Source organism: Chrysemys picta, chromosome 2 (assembly GCF_011386835.1).
Source record: "Chrysemys picta bellii isolate R12L10 chromosome 2, ASM1138683v2, whole genome shotgun sequence".
NCBI lineage: Eukaryota > Metazoa > Chordata > Testudines > Emydidae > Chrysemys > Chrysemys picta.
In genome coordinates, this window is record NC_088792.1 from 224,012,845 (window position 1) to 224,034,309 (window position 21,465).

The 21,465-nt window shown below is 46.3% G+C and overlaps 2 protein-coding genes across 3 annotated transcripts in view; both read right to left on the reverse strand.

The window, feature by feature from the left end:
* LOC101935745 (DGAT1/2-independent enzyme synthesizing storage lipids-like) overlaps positions 1–14,164 on the reverse strand; it is a 112,151-nt gene extending 97,987 nt beyond the window's left edge. The window contains exon 1 of the mRNA XM_024107439.3: positions 14,041–14,164. The gene's annotated coding sequence lies outside the window, so the exon portion shown is untranslated. The remainder of the gene's footprint in view (positions 1–14,040) is intronic.
* The window catches only part of LOC101951255 (DGAT1/2-independent enzyme synthesizing storage lipids-like), a 47,674-nt gene extending 33,497 nt beyond the window's left edge, over positions 1–14,177 (reverse strand). The window contains exons 1-2 of one of the 2 annotated variants that reach the window (XM_024107437.3): positions 14,041–14,177; positions 9,828–10,214 (exon numbers count right to left, since the gene is read on the reverse strand). In XM_024107437.3, coding sequence (XP_023963205.1) covers positions 9,828–10,143 — 316 coding nt within the window. In that variant the 5' untranslated portion in view covers positions 10,144–10,214; positions 14,041–14,177. Of the gene's footprint in view, positions 1–9,827; positions 10,215–13,687; positions 13,826–14,040 lie in introns of those variants that run through there. The other variant, XM_005301189.4, reaches the window with a different exon arrangement.
* Positions 14,178–21,465: the final 7,288 nt, after the last annotated feature.

A 21,465-nucleotide genomic window follows, 5' to 3' on the forward strand; every position in this document is an offset into this window, starting at 1 on the left:
GCATATGCAAGGATCAGTAGCAAGAATTGCACAAACGTTCCCTCGGAGGAAAGGAAGAAATCAAATAATAAATTCACTATAAATTCAGAGATGCAGAGCAAGGGGGGGGGGGAGGAAAGAGTCCAAAAATAAAAATAATTCTAAAATAAAAACTCACATCTCAAAATTAAAAATCAGCAAAGTCTTTATTACAGTAATTTTCTTTGTTTTGGTAAGGGTCTGTACTTCCCTCTTAACTCTCTAGATGATGGAAATGGAGAGAATGTTTTGCCGAGATCCAAAGAAGTCATTAAAAGCTCTATCCAAGTCATTTAAAGCGCTGCCTAAAGATGCTCCAAACAATAAAGTGTCATTAAAGGGTGCTTGAATGAGGTTGTTTCTGCTAGTAGGATCTTTATCTGGTGCTGCCTCCCCTGTATTCTTAGATTCCAGAATTTTGCATAGGAGTTAGCCAAGAATCTGGGAACAACACAGGCCAAGCTGTATAACAATGCTGAGAGTTGTCTTTGATTGGCTTCTGATGTTTTTCTGCACTGGGCGTTCCTAGCTGATGACTTCTTCTGGGACTGGGGCTGAGGAATGACATTGAGGGCAGTACAGACCATGGCTATGTGTGCAATGGTAGCTCTCAGATCAAGAGAGGAGGATCCAAACTCTCATTTGTGAGCACACTCAGATTTTTCAGTCACGATCAGAAACTCCAATAGACTTCCTACTGCATCAGCTGAGTTGTAGAAAGGAAAAGTTGGTCTTTGAAACTGCAGAAAATGTGTAAGCTTCAAGTCCTATTGGACTTGGTATCACTTCAGTTGATGGATCTTCGATTTATTTAACGCACGTCTTCTCCAATGATGCTATAATAGGAGAAAATATTCTTAGACCCCCTTCAAAATGAAGCTATTTGGGAAGCAGGTGTGGAGAAAAGAGTTTTGACATGTTCAAGGTGAAGTGGATAGAATATACTCATTCAGCCAAATAGGACAATCTTCTTTAATGGCTAAGTCATTGAATTTGCATGGGAGCAGGGAGATCTCTTTTAGATGAAAGAGGGAAAGGATGAACAGATAGGGGTTGATGGAGGAGGAAAGGAACCAAAAGCCCGCAGCACTGCTGGAAAGGATCTACTGCTGCTCCCATCAAAAAAGAAGACTGGGTGGTAAAGTATATCAGTGGTTCTCAAACTAGGGCCACCGCTTGTTCAGGGAAAGCCCCTGGCAGGCCTGGCCGGTTTGTTTACCTGCCGCGTCCGCAGGTTCGGCCAATCGCAGCTCCCAGTGGCCGCGGTTCGCCGTTCTCGGCCAATGGGAGCTGCAGGAAGTGGCGGCCAGCACGTCCCTCGGCCCACCAGGGGCTTTCCCTGAACAAGCGGCAGCCCTAGTTTGAGAACCACTGAAGTATAGCATTCAGTGATCACTCAGTCCTTCAGGTATTTGAAGAATTGTACTACCCCTTTAAGGAACAGGCTGGAGCCTACAACCAAAATTCTCTAGGTGTAATCAAGGAAGTCCTGTGCTGTGGCCTGCTGGACTATTTAAATAGGAAAAAGAGACTGAGCAGGAGACCAGAAGCCATGCAGGTTTCTCAGGCACCAGGAAACTAGCCTGACTGGGCACAAAGATTTTGTTTCTTGATGCTAATTTTAGGAGCTCTGAATTAGGGCCCTGAGGTAAGGGCCTTATGAACTTTGTTTAAAAGACGGCTTCTTCCCTTGACCTTCTTGAAGAGAATATATCTGTTTTGTTAATTTGTTTTGGCTTCCCCTGGCTTGAATACTTTACATGGTCCTTATAAGAGATCTGGTTTGTTCTGTGTCCTGTTCCAATTGGTTGTGCATAATAAATAATAATAGGTTCAGTGCCTTGCCCAGACTGCCTGGGTCACTCAGCCCATAAAGACACAGTTCCAATACTACATCATGTAGGCAGTTCACCCCAACTGCCAGCAGAGGATGCAGTCACGTTATAAAAATAAATATTCTCAAGTAGTGCTTCTCAGTCTTTTTGATAACAGGACTGACTTCCTAACTGCCTTCCTAAACTGAGTCAGCGAGATCTCAGGGACAGTCGTTGAGAAACACTGTTCTAGAGGAACAGTTAGCTGCCCCCCAATAATAGGGAGCAGGCAGGATAACCCAACTAAAACAGCCAGAGTAATAGATCCTTATGTATGAGAAATGCGGTTTGTCAAGGACCATCTCTTCAGATTTTATGCCTAATAGACATCAGGGTTACCTGCTTTCAGAAGTGATAATTTGCTTTTAAAAATTGAACCAAGGCTTTTTACAAGAAAATTAAGAAAAAAATATTAAAAACTTAAACTACTAGCAAAATACCCATACCACTTTAAATGTACAAAAAGTACATATTTAAAGATCTAGAGATCAGTCACGGACCTGTCAAAAGCTGGTTGGTTTAACAAAAGATGGTTCATTAAAAGAAATATGCCAAGTGTGGGGATATTCTGGGGCAGTTTCTTGAGACAGGAGGTTGCCTAATAAAGGAATGCAATCCAGGCTGGAAGTTCTTATTTTAACATGCCAAGAGTAGGTTCAGAGTCCTGCATTTCTCCTGCAAGAGCTGACAGTGACACAACAAGAGTCCTTTAAATTTTTCAGTTCCCTTTTCTGCTTTAGATGTTTGCAATGTTATGAACATTTGCCAAAAAAAAAAAAAAAAATTACACAGAGGTCCTGACAAGTAAATGAAATAAGAAGTGATTTTTCAACTATGTTATTTCACAGTGTATTTGTATATATACTTTAGTTATGGATTTAGGATCTTAACTATTTCCTTGTATTTGTTTAAAAAAGCATCTCAGTTCATCCCAAAGTGTAATTTTAGTCTAAAAAGACTATGTAAAAGTAGCAGCTTACTCACAAATTAAAACTAGAAAAAAGGTATAAGTGGCTTTCCCATCTATTTGTACAGAATCTAAGTACTGGTTTCCCCCTTGCAGGGTCCCAGAGCCCAGGCTCCAGCCCGAACCCGAATGTCTACACCGCAATTAAACAGCCACTGAGCCCGAGCCCAAGTCAGCTGACACAGGCCAGCCGCAAGTTTTTAACTGTAGTGTAGACATATTCTGAGAAGCTGAAATACACTGATTCTGCTACAAAGGCCTTACACTTTCATGGGCAGGAAAGGGGGGGAGGAAATTCAAGGCCAAAAGGAGTGAACCCTTTCATTTAAATGAAGTGTTCATGCTCGTGTGTCTTACTTTTACCCCTCAAAACTAGTCTGTGTCTGGAAATTGTTGGAAGCTTCAACACTCCCCTCATTCACACCAAAACTTATGCACTTTGAGCAGCAAGTAACATGATAAATAGTCTCACCAAATCATACAGGTGAGGAATTATTAACAACTCCCTCTTTCAGATGTGATGCATTGGTCTTTTGTGCTGTCATATTGTATTGAAAACGTACATCCAAAATATGCTGCCTACAGGGCCGGCTCCAGGCACCAGCGTAGCAAGCAGGTGCCTGGGGCGGCCAATGAAGAGGGGGGCGGCACCTCCGGCGGCAGGGCCATCACTCCTCGGAGTGAAGGACCTGCCGCTGAATTGCCGCCGTAGAATTAAGCAGCGGTAGAGCTGCCGCCGATTACGATCGCAGCCTTCCCCCCGACCCCTTTCTTTCTGCTTGGGGTCGCAAAAACACTAGAGCCAGCCCTGGCTGCCTACTTTCACTCCCGAGCAGGTTCCAGTGTATTCCAGGATTAGAGAATCTGATGCAGAATTTACTCCTTGGCACACAATTGTGCTCTAGAATCCCTGCGCTCTCTTTTTTAACTGTTTCTAGCCTTTATGTTTTCAGAGATAACCTTGACAATGTGAAATGAGTAAATCAATGCAGTAATGTCTTTCTGAGGCCTTGGCTACACTTGCGAGTTACAGCGCTGTAAATCCGCCCCCAGCGCTGTAACTCACTCTCCGCCCACACTGGCAAGGCATTTGCAGCGCTGTATCTCTGTGGTTGCAACGCTGCATGTACTCCACGTCCCCAAGAGGAATAGCGTGTATTGCGCTGCCGCTGCAGCGCTGCGGCGCCAGTGTGGCCGCCCAAAACGCTGTGACTGGCCTCCAGAAGTATTCGGCAGTATCCCACAATGCCTGTTCTAGCCACTCTGGTCATCAGTTCAGACTCTACTGCCCTGGCCTCAGGTAACCAACCATGTGACCCACCCTTTACATTCCCCGGGAATTTTAAAAATCCCCTTCCTGTTTGCTCAGCCCAGCGTGGCGTGGAGTGCGATCAGCGAATCATTCCAGGTGACCAGGCCTCCACGCACCAAGCGAGCCCCAGCATGGAGCAATGGCAAGTTGCATCAGTGTTGGGGGGGGGAGGAAGCTGTACAGTCCCAGCTGCGCTCCAGCCGTAGGAATTACGATACCTTCGGGAAGGTATCAAAGGACATGATGGAAAGGGGCCATGACCGGGACGCCCTGCAGTGCAGGATTAAAGTGAAGGAGCTGCGGAGTGCCTACCGCAAAGCCCACGACGCAAACGGGCGCTCGGGTACTCCCCCTGCGACCTGCCGATTCTACAAAGAGCTGGATGCGATACTTGGGATTAACCCCACCTCCACTCCGAGCACCACCATGGACATTCAGAGCCGGTGTCTGAAGGGGAGGAGGAGGAAAACAGGAGTGAGGGTGGTGGGCCAGATGGAGACACCCCGGAATCCCTGGAGCCATGCAGCCAGGAGCTCTTCTCGAGCCAGGAGGAAGGTAGCCAGTCGCAGCGGCCGGTAGTTGGTGGAGGACAAACAGAAGAGCAGGTTTCCAGTAAGCAGGTTTTTTTTCGGGAAGGATTTTTTTCGGTGCAGGCTCTTTGGGAGAGGAGGTTTAGGCATGCATGCCTAGATGCGGAATAGTGCATTGATGTGGTTTATCACATCACGGTAATCGGCCTCGGTAATCTCCTGAATGTCTCATCCAGAACACGTGCAATGCGCTTGCGCAGGTTTATTGGGAGAGCCACCGTGGTCCTTGTGCCAGCCAGGCTAACGTGTCCGCACCACTGTGCCGTGAGGGGCGGGGGGACCATTGCTGCACACAGGCAAGCTGCATATGGGCCAGGGCGGAAGCCGCATCGCAGTAGAAGACCCTCCCTTGCTTCCCAGGTCACCCTCAGCAGCGAGATATCGTCCAGGACGAACGCCTGTGGAAAATGTTGGGACAGTGTTCAATGTAGGTGCCACCTGCAGCTGTTGGCTCTCCCCAAGGCACAGAAACCCGGAGGACAGTACAGTCCTGAAACAATCAGTCCCCCTTACTCACCATTTTGAGGCTCCCGTGGGTTGTGTGTGCTCTGTTTCGGACGGGAAACCTTGAGACCTCAGCCGTCCCTCTTATCGCCTGCTCAGAGACTGCAAAGACTCACATAGTCCCATGAAAGTGGCTTTTCTCATCCGAAAGTTCTGCAGCCACTGCTCGTCATCCCAGACTTCCATGCCGATGTGATCCCACCACTCGGTGCTTGTTTCCTGAGCCCAAAAGCGGCGTTCCATGGTGCTGAGCATGTCCGTGAATGCCACAAGCAATTTCATGTCGTACACGTTACGCGGCTCGATAGCATCGTCGGACTCCTCACCCTCACTCTCCCTGTCACTTTGGATCTTAAGGAACAGTTCGACAGCCAAACGTGACGTGCTGGCGAGATAAGTCAGCATATGCCTCAGCAGTTCGGGCTCCATTTCCCGCAGACAGATCGCGCTGCACAGAAATCATTGAAAGATGGCGCCAAAGGTGGATGGAAACAAAGGGATTTCTGGGATGCAAAGTGATGCATCACGGGGCATTGGGACAGGACTCAGAATGCCCCGCACCCACGCCCCCTTCCCACAACCCACGGCGCCAGAATGGGAAGAGGTGCTCCGTGGGATAACTGCCCATAATGCACCGCTCCCAATGGCGCAGCAAATGCTGCAAATGTGGCCATAACAGTGCGCTGGGCAGCTGTCAGTGTGGACAGACTGCAGCGCTTTCCCTACTCAGCTGTACAAAGTCATGTTTAACTCACAGCACTGTACATCTGCAAGTGTAGCCAAGGCCTAAGTCTACAGAGAGTCTGAAACAATACCTGTAAGAGGTGTAAACTGCTCTGCTCATCTCAATCATGGCTCCAGGAACTCTGCCTCCTTCTCTCCCTATGAGTGCCAAGGAGTGGAAGAAGACAGAAATGTAGGATGGTGGGCTGGGCTGCCAAGGCACAACAGCCAAGACCCAATGTAGCCAGCTATGTGCACCACTTTCCCTGATACACAGTGGGGGAGGGAGAGGGACATTCTTACTCAGACTGCCTTGCCAACACTGTAGGATCCAAAATCCTGGGAAACAAGCTGGGTCACTTGAAGAGCTTAATCAAAATCCCAACCTCAAATAATCACTATTCAATTCAAACAACGAATATTTTCAGGGTCTGTTTGTGTGTGTCGTGGCAGGGGAAGACATGGAAAATGAAGGGTATTTTCTAGTAATGAATAAGGTATTAATATTGGCACTGAATTTAAGGGTTGTTACTGCAGAAATTGGTTCCAGTGCACCTACTGCAGGCCTTGAAATTGTTTATTAGACTCCTACTAGCCAGAGATAAATATAAACAACTAGCTAAATCCCTGCATGTGAGATGCAGAGGTGTTACTGAGAAGGCCAGGCCCTCTAGCCCCAATCTGTTGGGAAAGAGGAGGATGCAGAAGTTTCTGCTAGGATGCTGACCCTGGTCTCTGTATCAGGGGAGTTTTTCAGGCTCTGTATCCACTGGATTAACTTCATCCACTATGCCTATAATTTTAATGTAAGCAAAAAACCCACAATCTATTATGTGTCTAGCAGTTCTAATATTTATAAACCCACACCAGTACTTATGTTCCTTTCCTACAGTAGGCTTTTTCTTAAAAATTTCCCACCCCTGCTCTGGGGGGGAGGGAAGGGGGTGTCACATAAATGATAAGAACATTGATGATAAGAATATTTTTACATAGAAGTCAAGTGTAGACTCAGCCAGGGAGTAACAAACAGCATCAGCTGATAAAAGCTTTTGTTACTACCAACTTGGGCTGGATAAGAACCAATGGCCTAGCTGAAAGCCTCCATCATTCCTATTACACTGGTCTACAATTTTTGAGAAGTCGTCTGCTTCAGAGATAAAATGTGCTATTTATTATGTATTTGGATGTGCTGAATTCAAATATGACAATTAAAACAACTGACTGGCTACTGTTTCTAAGATATTTAAGTTTTTACATTTTATGTCTATGTATATTGTGTAGATAGTAGAGTTTTAATCATAAATTGTAAACCTAGGTCTTTTCATGTGTTTATGGTTGCTTTACATGATAATATTTCACCTGTCCTGTTTATGTAACACTTTAAAAATCAGCAAAAGGGTTATATAAATAAAATTTATTATGAAAGAAAAGGCAAAAAACTATTATGTACATAGTTTAGTCCTATTCAGTGTCTACTCGGCGCTTCTTGGCTTGTCTCTTGTATTCATTAAATGGAGCATCTCTTGTCATTGTCCAGCAATAGTCTGCAAGCATTGATGGGCTCCATTTGCCCTGATAGCGTTTCTCCATTGTTGCAATGTCCTGGTGAAATCGCTCGCCGTGCTCATTGCTCACTGCTCCGCAGTTCGGTGGAAAAAAATCTAGATGAGAGTGCAAAAAATGTATCTTTAGTGACATGTTGCAACCAAAGCTTTTGTATGCCTTGAGGAGGTTTTCCACCAACAACCTGTAGTTGTCTGCCTTGTTGTTTCCGAGAAAATTTATTGCCACTAACTGGAAGGCTTTCCATGCCGTCTTTTCCTTGCCACACAATGCATGGTCAAATGCATCATCTCGAAGAAGTTCACGAATCTGAGGACCAACAAAGACACCTTCCTTTATCTTAGCTTCACTTAACCTTGGAAATTTTCCACGGAGGTACTCGAAAGCTGCTTGTGTTTTGTCAATGGCCTTGACAAAGTTCTTCATCAGACCCAGCTTGATGTGTAAGGGTGGTAACAAAATCTTCCTTGATTCAACAAGTGGTGGATGCTGAACACTTTTCCTCCCAGGCTCCAATGACTGTCGGAGTGCCCAATCTTTCTTGATGTAGTGGGAATCTCTTGCACGACTATCCCATTCGCAGAGAAAACAGCAGTACTTTGTATATCCAGTCTGCAGACCAAGCAAGAGAGCAACAACCTTCAAATCGCCACAAAGCTGCCACTGATGTTGGTCATAGTTTATGCACCTCAAAAGTTGTTTCATGTTGTCATAGGTTTCCTTCATATGGACTGCATGACCAACTGGAATTGATGGCAAAACACTGCCATTATGCAGTAAAACAGCTTTAAGACTCGTCTTCAATGAATCAATGAACAGTCTCCACTCATCTGGATCGTGAAGGATGTTGAGGGCTGCCATCACACCATCGATGTTGTTGCAGACTACAAGATCACCTTCCATGAAGAAGAATGGGACAAGATCCTTTTGACGGTCACGGAACATGGAAACCCTAACATCACCTGCCAGGAGATTCCACTGCTGTAGTCTGGAGCCCAACAGCTCTGCCTTACTCTTGGGTAGTTCCAAATCCCTGACAAGGTCATTCAGTTCACCTTGTGTTATGAGGTGTGGTTCAGAGGAGGAGGATGGGAGAAAATGGGGGTCCTGTGACATTGATAGTTCAGGACCAGAAGTTTCATCCTCTTCCTCTTCCTCGTCTGACTCAAGTGAGAATGATTCTGGTGCATCAGGAACCGGCAGTCCTTCTCCATGGGGTACTGGGCGTATAGCTGATGGAATGTTTGGATAATGCACAGTCCACTTTTTCTTCTTTGACACACCTTTCCCAACTGGAGGCACCATGCAGAAGTAACAATTGCTGGTATGATCTGTCGGCTCTCTCCAAATCAGTGGCACTGCAAAAGGCATAGATTTCCTTTTCCTGTTCAACCACGGCCAAGATTTGTTGCACAAGTGTTGCAGCATATGTGTGGGGCCCACTTCTTGTCCTGATCTCCAATTTTGCAGCCAAAATAAAGGTGATAGGCTTTCTTAACCATAGTGGTTATACTGCGCTTCTGTGATGCAAAAGTCACTTCACCACAAACATAGCAGAAGTTATCTGCACTGTTCACACAAGTACGAGGCATCTCTGCTCACTTTGGCTAAACAGAAATGTGTCCCTTTGCAAAATCAAACACTGACAAATAAGAGAGCACGACACTGTATGATTTCTAGAGCTGATATAGGGCAATTTGTTCAGCAGAGTGATGTAAACTTCGTTATGATTGCATCATCCATGACTTCTAGGAATAACATGATGCAATTCATATCATGTATGACGCAATACCAGCTTCAGATTGCATCATTCATTGTTTTGCCTAAAAAGCGAGTACTGTCCAAACCCAGTCATAGATTTAGTCATAGATCCAGTCAAAGATATATTTTAGTCATTTCTGGTTTAAATTGAGATCCCTTCCCTTTATAACTCACTTATCCTCCGCCATTCCCAAGTCAAGGGTCGTATATACTGACCCACTAGCATATCTTGAAAACTAGAGCCAATCAACAATTTTAAGCATCACTTTCATTCTCAGTGACCCAGAATTAGTAAAGTTTGACTACATTTATTTCAGAAGCATTTTGGCTGTAGAGCAGTGTTATCTATGATGGCTCAAAATGCCCAGGAAATGTCAACAAATTCTCATATCAATCAGTGAACCCCATCTGAATGCAACTATAGTTCAGCCACAAAAAGTTCAGGATACCAGTTTTTAATAATCAAATGATAGCATCTCACAATACAATAGTGTTCAGAGAGAAAAATGTCTTACCGTTCCCCAGTTTTCCACACATATTAAGTATGGATGCCACCATGAACCTTCCGTTGTCCCATGACTTATTGGAGAAATCCTCATCTAGGCCATTCTTTTTCTTGTAAATGTGCAGGAGAAGATTTATAAAGCAACTACCACTTATGAAAATTAAAAAAGGTGCAAAGAATATTATGTTTAACACACACCAGATGAAGCCGATATAGTATAAATAGTGGTACTCCACACCAATCCATTCTTCTAATATGTAAGTCAGCCAGGTCGAGCTAATCACTGATTCCTGCCATGAAGTATGGGATTCACTTTTACTTAACATCTTCTGTTAAAAGAATTAGGCAAACTGAGTCAAACTCTCTTCGTAATCAAAGCAGCTTCTTAACCTTGCCCCTAGAAAGAGAGAACACGCTGTTCATTTATTCCTACTACTACCAGAGAAGTTACAGACATGCTTTCATTGTATTTAAATGATATTCTTAATATCCTATTTTTCTCATGTGAAGCAGGACTTTGATATATCTATTTTTAAACACATTGCAGTAGTGCCAGAGGAAAATCAGCAGAAGAGGGGACTGACCGTAGCAGAGGAATCCTGGCAGTGGCCAGTGATGGACCAAGTGTCATGGAAGGCCTGTGCAAGGGGGTAAAGAGCAGCATTGATGGGTATTAGGTGATGGTTAGAGAGAGGGAGTGCTGAAAGAATAGATCTGAGACGCAAGAGTTTTATTCAGAACAAGATTCAATGAGTGGTCGTCTTGGTGAGCAAAAGAGCTGTTCCAGGGCTGAAGTAGGGTGACCGGACAGCAAATGTGAAAAATCGGGACAGAGGGTGGGGATAATAGGAGCCTATATAAGAAAAAGACCCAAAAATCGGGACTGTCCCTATAAAATTGGGACATCTGGTCACTCTAGGCTGAAGATCAAATAAGGCGGGAAGGATGAGGAAATGAGGCTGAGGCAGCAACTAATGGGTCAGAGGAGACATGGACACGGAAGGTGTATTCAAAGAGTATGAAGGAGGACTGCATAGAGGCAGAGGGAAAACTAGCAATCAAAGAGGGAGGTGGTCAAGGTACCAAAATAAGGAACCTGCTCCTTCCTAGATGGTCCTCTCCCCACTTGCTTCTCTCCCTCCCAACAGAAGCCATTATGAAACCTTAACTATAGTGCTTGGTGTTGCTATAATGAAATGAAATAAATAATATATAGGTGTCAATACAGCTATCTTTGAGTCTTTGTTTAACACATCAACTTTCAGTGGTTTCTGGTTGTTCTGCAATTGTTTTAGGTACTGTGAGGACTGATTAGCAAATTTTTGCAATGGACTTTGATATGAAGTGGTACTAAAAAAAACAACAGCCTGGATTCAGAGCCGTGCCCTATATAATAGTAATTATCACACCAAAAGGTATCTAATTTCCCAAATACTTTGCTCTCCTTCTCCTGTGTCAGCAGTGGTACTATCCAAAATTCAATATGCTGGTAACAAACAAGAATAGGATAAATAACAAGGTGGCTTGCAGCTGCATTGCAAGAATATACTTATGATTGTGGAGACAGATTAGAACACCAGGTGTTTATGGTTACTAAGGTGGGGCTGGCAGTATCACCTATGAAGGTTGCCTGACACTTCCTGTGATAAAACCCTGTTTTAGGTTGTTTATAAGTTTGCCAGACTTAAACATTTTGGGATGAATTTTTCCATGCCAGGTATTTGCCTCAGGCTAAATTGTTGTGGGGAAATCTCGCCAACACGGTTTATCTGAGAATGAGATCAGGGGAAGATGTTTTTCCCCATGTAAAAAATATTCTGGTGATCCAACCCCCTCCATGCTTTGGAGCTAGGGATTACAATTTGGCAGGGTGTGGCCTGTGTGTCAGTAATGTTCCTTTTGCTATCCCCATGAAAATCCACCGAAATTTGGTGAAGTTATAAGCCTTTGAAAAATCACAGTTCATCCATGCTCAGTAGAGACTTCAACTTTAGAAGCTAAATTCCTCTGATATAACACCTGCGCTGAGCAGGACTCCCCCTGCAATTTTGGACTGGTAATCTTTAATGGTCTCATCATAGGAAATATTTCTAAAATTAAGACTACAGGAAAGCTTATACTCAATGGTCAGAAGCTTCAACAAATGATGAAGCTAATGACAAAGATAAATAAGTCAAAAAAACTGATATAAAAGTGCAACTCCCAAAACTCTTACATTGGAAACCTGCCATCATATTTGACAAATATCTTTTTATGGACACTATCGACTTGAAGTCAAATCAATTTTAAAAATAGTCAGAAATACTTTCAGCTCCCATACTGACACCCATATGTCAGTGTTTGTGGGTTTTCAATCACATTTTACTCTTTAATTATATTTTCTTCCCTTTGCTCCATGAAAAACCCAACCAAGAGAACTTGACTGGCTGCAAAAGGGAACTGGTGAAACTGTCTATACACAGAATGCAATCACATGAATGTAGGAATTGCCAGATGGGCCAGTGTTTCATCTGGTTGTGATGGAGCAGGGCGGATTTGACCTGGGAATGTAGCCTGGGAGTTACATTGAGCTACTTGAGCCAGGAGGGGGGTTGGGAGAAATGACACCTTCTGCCCGGGAGACTGAACAAAGGAGAGGAGGAGCAGAGGGGAGGGGAGAGAGAGCTGCTGGAGGGTTTTGGGACTTCTTCAGTTTGGGGATGGGAGGTGCAACGCAGGGAACCCCAAGCTGGGGTCTAAGCTCCCTGCACTCCCCGAGAGGACTTGATTGAGGGGTCCTGGTTGTATCTACAAGCTCTGCTGTAGACTGTGTTCCTATTATCCAATAAACCTTCCGCTTTACTGGCTGGCTGAGAGTCACGGTGAATCGCAGGAAACCGGGGGTACAGGGCCCTGAGTCTGGAGCATCCAGCCCACCAGAGGAGCTGGCCTGGAGCTCTCCTCCCTCCTTAGAAGGTGGTACTCTGCCAGCCCCCCTTCCCTGGGAATGCTGCCTCTCGCCCGGCTGGGCCTCTACCCAGTCAACCCTCTGTGGGTTCAGTCTGCTCAGTCTGTCCCTGAGCCTGGGGCACTGGTACCGTATGTGGCCTCTCTGGTCCGTCTCAATGTAACTCCCAGGCTACATTCCCAGGTCAAATCCGCCCTGCTCTCTGCTCCGTCTCAATGTAACTCCCAGGCTACATTCCCAGGTCAAATCCGCCCTGCTCCCTGCTCCGTCTCAATGTAACTCCCAGGCTACATTCCCAGGTCAAATCCGCCCTGCTCCCTGCTCCGTCACACTGGTCCCCAGTGTTCTGTCTCTATCGGTGACCATTACAAGATGCAAGAAACCCCGAAGTGGGCATTTATGGAATAACCTGCTCCTATTCTGTTCTCTTTATACTCTACAGAACACCCATCACTCTGCTAATCTAATGTCCATCAATTAGAAATTAGTTAATCCCTCAAGAATAAGAGTTGATCACTTCCATTTTTCTTAAATATTATCTAACCTTACTGCAGATGTTCCCTGAATCCTATCAACGTCTAACTGTGTGTGTGCGTTCGTGCATCCGTGTGGAGAGAAGTTTAGCAAACTATTATTTTTCTCCACCTCTAAACAGTCCCAATCTTCCCAACCTCTCTTCCAACACAAGCTTTCCCCTGCTTCTCAGCAGATTTTTGTTTGTTGCCCCTGGCAGAGCCCCCTCCACTACTGTCAAATGCACAAACTAAAGTAACTCCCGTATTCGCGTCTTTAATTGCTGTCACCCGCAGTAATCTGAGCTCCACCAGTAGACATTTTTCAGACAAAATGCCACTAAAGTAGCTCAGCAAATTCAGCTGCCCGCTCGCTGCAGTGGCTAGTCCTGCGCCAGGTGAGGCCGGTACCTGAGACAGCGCGAGACACTCTGTTGGGAGCCCCCGAGACCTCGGCTGGGCTCTCAGGGCCCGGGGCGCCCCAGGCTGCAGAGGGGCTGCTCTGAGCGCGCGAGCCGCACCAAGGCGCCGGGCACAAGGCGGAGGGAGGCGCCCGCGCAGGGCAAAGGCTGCGCCGCAGCCCGGGGAACGGGAGCCCTGCGGCTGCTCCGCGGGCCGCTGTCACGCTGCGTCGGGCGCGCTCGCTCCCCACCTTGTGCCCTGTCGCTCTCGCGTCAGCGGAGCAGCCGCCGCGTGGGGCCCGCGTCTCCACACTGCCCCCCGGGACCGAGAATCCCCCGCGCTCAAGGATTCCTGCAGCTCACCGGGCTCCGGCTCTGAGCTCCGCGCTCCGCTTTGTCTCCAGCGCCGCTGGGTCCCGACCAGGGTTAGCAGGGCGGGAGGGCGGCACCCGGCAGAAGGGCTGGTGCTAGTTTCGGGTGCTTGTGAAAATCGCCCAGAGGCACGAGTGGGAGCCGCCCCATCTTGGGCCCTGCCCTCCTAGGCCTTGGGAGCGAGCAAATGCGTCCCTCCGCCCCTGCATGAACTGGGAAAGGTTCGTGAGCCCGGAATCCCCTCTCCAGGGCCGCCCCGGGGGCAAATGGAGCAATTTGCTCCAGGCCCTGCAGGGCCCCCCCAAGAGAATATAGTATTCTGTAGTATTGGAACTTTTTTTATGGAAGGAGCCCCCAAAATTGCTTTGCCCTAGGCCCCCTGAATCCTCTATGTGGCCCTGCCCCTCCCATGAACTGGGACCTCCTCCCAGGAACCAGAAAAGGGGCCTCAGCCCTCTTACACTTATTGTAGGGTTACCATACGTCCGGATTTTCCCGGACATGTCCGGCTTTTGGGGGCTCAAATCCCCGTCCGGGGGGAAATCCCCAAAAGCCGGGCATGTCCGGGAAAATCGGGAGGCTCGGCCGGGGCCTCTTTGTCCGGGGCCGGGGGCATGGTGCCGGGCCGGGCTGGGCGCGGGGCCGGGGTCCGGGCCGGGAGCCGGGCCCGTGGGGCCGGGAGCGCGGTGCCGGTCTGGGCCCGCGGAGCCGGGTCGGGGAGCCGGGCCGGGCCCGCGGAGCCGGGCCGGGGTCAGGGGGTGCGCCGGGCCCGTGGGTCGGGGAGCCGGGGGGTGCGCCGGGGTCGGGGAGCCGGGGCCGGGGAGTGCGCCGGGGTCGGGGGGCCGGGGAGTGCGCTGGGGTCGGGGGGCCGGGAGCCGGGGAGTGCGCCGGGGTCGGGGGGCCGGGGCCGGGAGCCGGGGAGTGCGCCGGGGTCGGGAGCCGGGGAGTGCGCCGGGGTCGGGGAGCCGGGGAGTGCGCCGGGGTCGGGGAGCCGGGGTCGGGGAGCCGGGGCCGGGAGCCGGGGTCGGGGAGCCGGGGCCGGGAGCCGGGGAGTGCGCCGGGGTCGGGGAGCCGGGGGGTGCGCCGGGCCCGCGGGGCTGGGAGCCGGGGGGTGGTCGGTCGGGGCCGGCACCCCAGGGCCCGAGCCGACCCAGGCTGGAGCCGCGGGGGGACCAGCCTGGGCCGCGCCTCCTCCCCCCGCCCCCCTTACCTGCTTCAGGCTTCCCACGAATTAAATGTTCGCGGGAAGCAGGGGAGGGGGCGGAGACTTTGGGAGGGGGCGGAGTTGGGGCGGGGGCGTGGGAGGGGCTGGGGGCGGGGGCGGGCCCCCGGGGAGTGTCCTCCATTTGGAGGCACAAAATATGGTAACCCTAACTTATTGCTTCCCTCCATGAACTGAGAAAGGGGCCTGAACTCCCTTGAAACCTCTGCACACACCCCCGCCCATATGAACCAGCAAACGGGCCACTGCCCCTGACATGCACTGTGCTACCCCGTGCATGAGCTGGGGAAATGGCTTTGCCCAGCAGCACAGGAGTCTACATAGCTGTTTTTAGGGGACATTCTGGTGACTCCAGAGTGGGGCTGTGTTCTCGAACATGGCTCTGTAGTCACTGGGGCCCAAATAAGCAAAGGGGATATCAAGCTACTGTTCTCTCAGCAATCTGTATTTTTATAGCCTCATGTTCAAAAATAATGACTACGGTGTTAGGAATCGTGCGACTGACTTAAAAATAATTAGAGTTTAAAAACTAAATGTTATGGGGGCTCTTTATTTGCCTTTTGGTGTTTGAGATTTCAGGGTGTGTCTAGGTCACCTTGTTAAGGTTTTCTCTGCAACCCTAAGGGTTAGAGACTTACTATTTTTAAAAAATGCAAACAGACTCTCAGTCACAGGATTCCAGGAACGGGGGCTTTAAGAAAAACACAAAATACTGTATCGGGGATAGCCATGTTAGTCTGTATCCACAAAAGCAACAAGGAGTCCGGTGGCACCTTAAAGAGTAACAGATTTATTTGGGCATAAGCTTTCGTGGGTAAAGTTAGGCCTTGGCTACACTCGGGACTTCCCAGCGCTGTATGTACTCCATCTCTCCGAGGGGAATAGCTTGCAGCGCTGCGAGCGAGCGTGCAGCGCTGCAGACTCTGATTACACTGGCGCTTTACAGCGCTGTACTCACTGCGCTCAGGGGGGGTGTTTTTTCACACCCCTGAGTGCAGCAAGGTACAGCGCTGTACACCGCTAGTGTAGCCAAGGTCTTAGTCTTTAAAGTGCCACTACAAAATACTGTGAGACCTGTATGACCAACCAAGTGGGCTGTTACACAGTAGTATCAGTTTCCACATAAGGAAGCCCTTACAACAAACTTCCTAAGCAGTAAGAATTTCACACCTCACCTTATGAGCTAATTAAAACAACCTATAGCAAAAAATACAGTAAGTGAAAAGGTCTGTTTTGTTAGAATGCTTATAAGGTAGGCTTTTAATTTAATTATTAGAAGTGTATTCTGAATTGTGTTTATGATGTTCTATTTTGCCTCAAGCACTTTTGCGCGGAGGTGTGGTGGTGAATTGTAAGTTCAATTTTTATTGCACTCAGAGATCATGGGTAAAACAGATCATAGAATGCAAAAAGCGTTGGCTTGTTTTAAACAAATATCACGTAAATAGCACTGTTCCGCCCTTCAGCATTTAGACACGGAATGAGTGTCAAAACTGAACTAATACAGGAACAGATGAAACTAAAGGAGTAGCAAGTAACGTTTCCTATTTCTTCTGGGTCCTTCTGGACACTGGGAAATCCCCCAGAGCAGTACTCGCAGCAGGGCCACTAAAAGGTTTCTGGTACAGGCTCATGAAGAGCTACCTGCCAGAAACTTACACAGAAGCCAGCCTCAAGTGCAAACTCTACAGATGGTTGTATATGTACCTATGGTGTCTAGTGAAGGTTTGTTTAGGTGAGTGTGCTCCCCGATATTGCAAATACTGGAGTAAAAACAAAAGTTCTGACTTTTTATGAGTTATAAAACCTAGCACTCGGGGCCATAAGTCTTTGCTAGTAGCACAAGGTACATGAATGGGAAAGAGGGTTAGGCTTAAACTTCCCTCCCCTTCTCTCCTCTCCATGAACTGGGAAAGAAGTTTCAGCCTCTGAAAGTCACAACACACACACCACCCTCTGCACCAGGAAAAGAAGCTCAGCCTTGTTAGCACATAGGCTAGAGGTCCATAAATGGTTATGAAATTATTCTAAGGGACTATTGTCATGTAAGCCTACCCATGCCAGCATCCCACACAGTTATGGCAAGAAACTAAAAGCAAACATGACTTAGGCTTTGTTAAGCTTATACTGCTTATAGAATGAAAATATAAGATCTATTTTTGTAAACTATTTGCATGATTGCAAAGGTATTTTTAAAGCATATGTGCTTGTTAGAATCTCATTGGTTCTACCTGAATATCAAATTATGAAGTGATAATGGAAGCCACAACAAAGAGAAATAATGGAACATTATCAACAAATGAACTTTGTATTACAGAATGGATGATGCATAGGATGTTTCAGCACAACATGAAATGATACAGTACAACCTCAAGAATACAAACACCAGAGTTACAGACTGACTGGTCAACCACACACCATGTGGAACCAGAAGTAAGCAATCAGGCAGCAGCGGAGACCAAAAAAAAAAAAAAAAAAAAGCAAACACCGTACTGTGCTTGTATTGCATCTTAAAGGTAGGCACATCTGGGCTGCCTGGTACTGCACTGCCAGCCCAAGACAGCCCGAGACAGTAGAACAGGAGCAGTGCAGGGGTCTGCGCTGCTTTCCTATAAGCCGTGGGCACCGTTTCCATCCCCCCCTCTCCCCTGGCCCGGAGGGGGACGCACTGTTTCCTCCCCGTTCTCCCCTGGTCCGGCGGGGGATAAACTTGCAAACTCAGTCCGACTGACCCCAGAAAAGAAGCTGCCTGGAAGGAAGCTGCTGGTTCTGAGGAGGAAGCTGCTGCGGGAGCCTGGCCTGGAGCGTGAGCTCCTGGAGCTGGAGCCCAAACTGCATTTTGTTCAGAATTATGAACATCTGCATTCCCGGGGTGTCCGTAACTCTGAGGTTCTATTGCAGGTTAAAAAGTGTTATGCAGCTAGCTAACTACATAACCTATTATTGTCTTGTTAATCAGGCCAAAATGTATGTACCTTTATATGTAGTTAAGTTGGAAACTTGGAGCCAATGCTATCTGGACTGCAAGGGTGATGGTGATTGGATGATGTTAGGTGTGTAACTAACCACAAAGTGTAAAATGAGGTTTGTTTGTTTTTTTTAAAGTGATCTTTTATATAGCCTTATAACCCATGTGAGTCAGGGTGAGCTGCAGACTGGCCTCCAGATTGGTTGGTGAGCACCATCTTACTGTACATGCTGTACCTGGTGTACAGTAAAACCTCAGAGTTATGAACACCAGAATTACAAACTGACTGGTCAACCACACTGCTCATTTGGAACCAAAAGTATACACACAGGTAGTAGCAGATACTGTACTGTATTTGCCTTTTGGGGAATGGGGGTATTATGTTAAATGTAATCTACCAAAAAAATAAAGGGAAAGCTTTTAAAAAGAGATTTGACAAGGTAAGAAAACTGTTTCTGTGCTTATTTCATTTAAATTAAGATGCTCAAAAGCATCATTTTTCTTCTGCATAGTAAAGTTTCAAAGCTGTATTAAGTCAATGTTCAGTTGTAAACTTTTGAAAGAGCAACCATAACATTTTGTTCAGAGTTATGAACATTTCAGAGTTCCAAACAACCTACATTCGTAACTCTGAGGTTCTACTGTAGTAAGAAAAATCTGACTTAATAAACCAAGTTGAACTTACTATTTGACATTGGGTGACCAGATGTCCCATTTTAAAGGGACAGTCACGTTTTTGGGGACTTTTTTTTTTTTTGGTGTCTATTACCCCCCACCCCATCCCGTTTTTTCACAGTTGCTATCTGGTCACCCTAATTTGACATGTCACAGATTAAGAAACTGAACAGAACCCATCATACATTTATTTACAGCCCCTCACACCCACTGTCCCTGGCCCACAACATGAACTGGGAGAGTAATCTCAGCTCCCTTACACTTGCAACTACTCCATCCCCAGCATGAACTGAGAAAAGGGTCTCATGTCTGTCCCCCTTTCCTTTCCTCTCCTCCCCACTCCACACATGCGGAAAGATGCCTCAGCTCCTTACAACCACTACACCACACCCACCCAGCATGAGAGAACCTGCATTGAGAGTCATTAGTTTCTGATAGCAGCATGAGATATCTTGCTTCTAGGGCACAGCTCTAAATGAATCAAGGAGAGGAAAGAAAATAGTCACAAATATTACTTCTTTTTAGAGAGAGCCTTAACACTACTAAAATCTTGCCAGTGCAATTAACACAGAGAAGAGGGTTTAAAAATAAAAGAAAAGGAAAGCAAGTTACTCGGCATTGACAGGGTTCTTTGACCAACTGGATTCCTCTGCTGGAAGTGGCATAGGAGAAATTAACTTCCCATGCTGTAAAATTCTTAGAAAGAAACATTGTTGACTTAGCTGATAAAAACCAAAAATGAAGGGATTAACCAGCCACAGCTGCTTTTCTCCCCTTGCTCAGATCACTAGAGGAAATAAGATACTTGTGTTTGGACTCAGAGAGTAGGTGAACATTTAGCAAAAGGGCCCTCCTGACTGGGGAAAGGCTTCCTTGGCTGGATGATTCTCCAAGGTCTGGATGACTGTGTTTATTTTGTTCATTAGGTGTGTTTCTTAATTGCATACAATTGGATAAAAGGAGACCTCTAACACCGAAATGCCTTTCTTTAGATTTTTTTGAAATGTGCCAAAAAACTATTTAAATAAAAACTTGGCCGCCTGTATTGCTAACCTCAAGCATTCAAAAATAGTGAATCAGGTATCCCAAAATCACAATTGTCTTAAAAATCCATGAGATTTTAAAAACAATACATTTTGACTTCCTTTCTTTTTGACTTCTGCTTTCAGAGCTTTTAGGTTGCACTCCTGTCCTTGGAATCTATGAAAATGTGACCTGAGAAACCAGATCTATTCTGACGTCATGCATTATACTCACCACAGAACTATAAGGCATGTTTTCTAATCCTTTAATCATTCTTTTCCGAACCCTCTCCAATTTATCAACATCCTTCTTGAATTGTGGACACCAGAACTGGAGACAGTATTCTAGCAGCGGTCAAACTAATGCCAAATGTAGAGAGAAAATAACCTCTACTCCTATTCAAGATTCCCCTCTTTATGCATCCAAGCCTTGCATTAGCCCTTTTGGCCACAGCATCACATTGGGAGCACATATGCAGCTGATTAACCCGCACAATCTCCACAACTTTCTCAGAGTCACAGTTTCTCAGGATAGAGTCCCCCATCCTGTAAGTATGGCCTATATTTTTTTACTCCTAGATGTATACATTTACATTTAGCTGTATTAAAGCATATTGTTTGCTTGAGCGCAGCTTACCAAGTGATCCAACATTTCCTCTTCATTATTTACCATTCCCCCAATTTCAGTGTTACTTGAAAACTTTGTCCATGATGATTTTATGTTTTCTTCAAGGTCAGTGATAAAAATGTTAAATAGCACAGGGCCCCGCTAGAAACACACCCACTCAGTTCCCCATTTACAATTACATTTTGAGACCCATCAGTTAGCCAACTTTTAATAAATGTAATGTGTCAGGTTAATTTTATATCATTCTAGTATTTTAATCAAAATGTCATGCAGTACCAAGTCAGATACCTTAGAGGAGCTAACTATGTTATACCTTTATCAACAAAACTTACAAATTCATAAAAAAAAAAGATGTCAATGTAGTGGGACAGGATCTATTCGCTATAAACCCATGTTGATTGGCATGAACTATATTACCTTCTCTAATTCATTATTAATCAAGTCCCATATCAGCTCTTCCATTATCTTGCCCAGGATTGATGTCAGGCTGACAGGCCTATAATTGTCATCTCATTTACCCTTTTTACTGGCTTAATGGACAGGGGGTATGCAGTAGATATGATATATTTTGATTTTAGTAAACCTTTTGACACAGTCCTACCTGACATTCTCATAAGCAAATGAGGGCAATGTGGTCTAAGTTAAATTACTATAAAGTAGGTGCATGACTGGTTGAAAAACTAAAAGAGCAGTTATCAATGGTTCACTGTCAAACTGGGAGGACGTATCTAAATGGGGTCCCACAAGGGTCTGTCTTGTACTATCCAATTTGTTCATTAATGACTTGGATATTGGAGTGGTGCATATGCTTATAAAATTTGCAGAGGATACTAAGAGGGGAAAGAAAACAAGTACTTTGGAGGACAAGATTATAATTCAAAAGGATCTTGATAAATTAGAG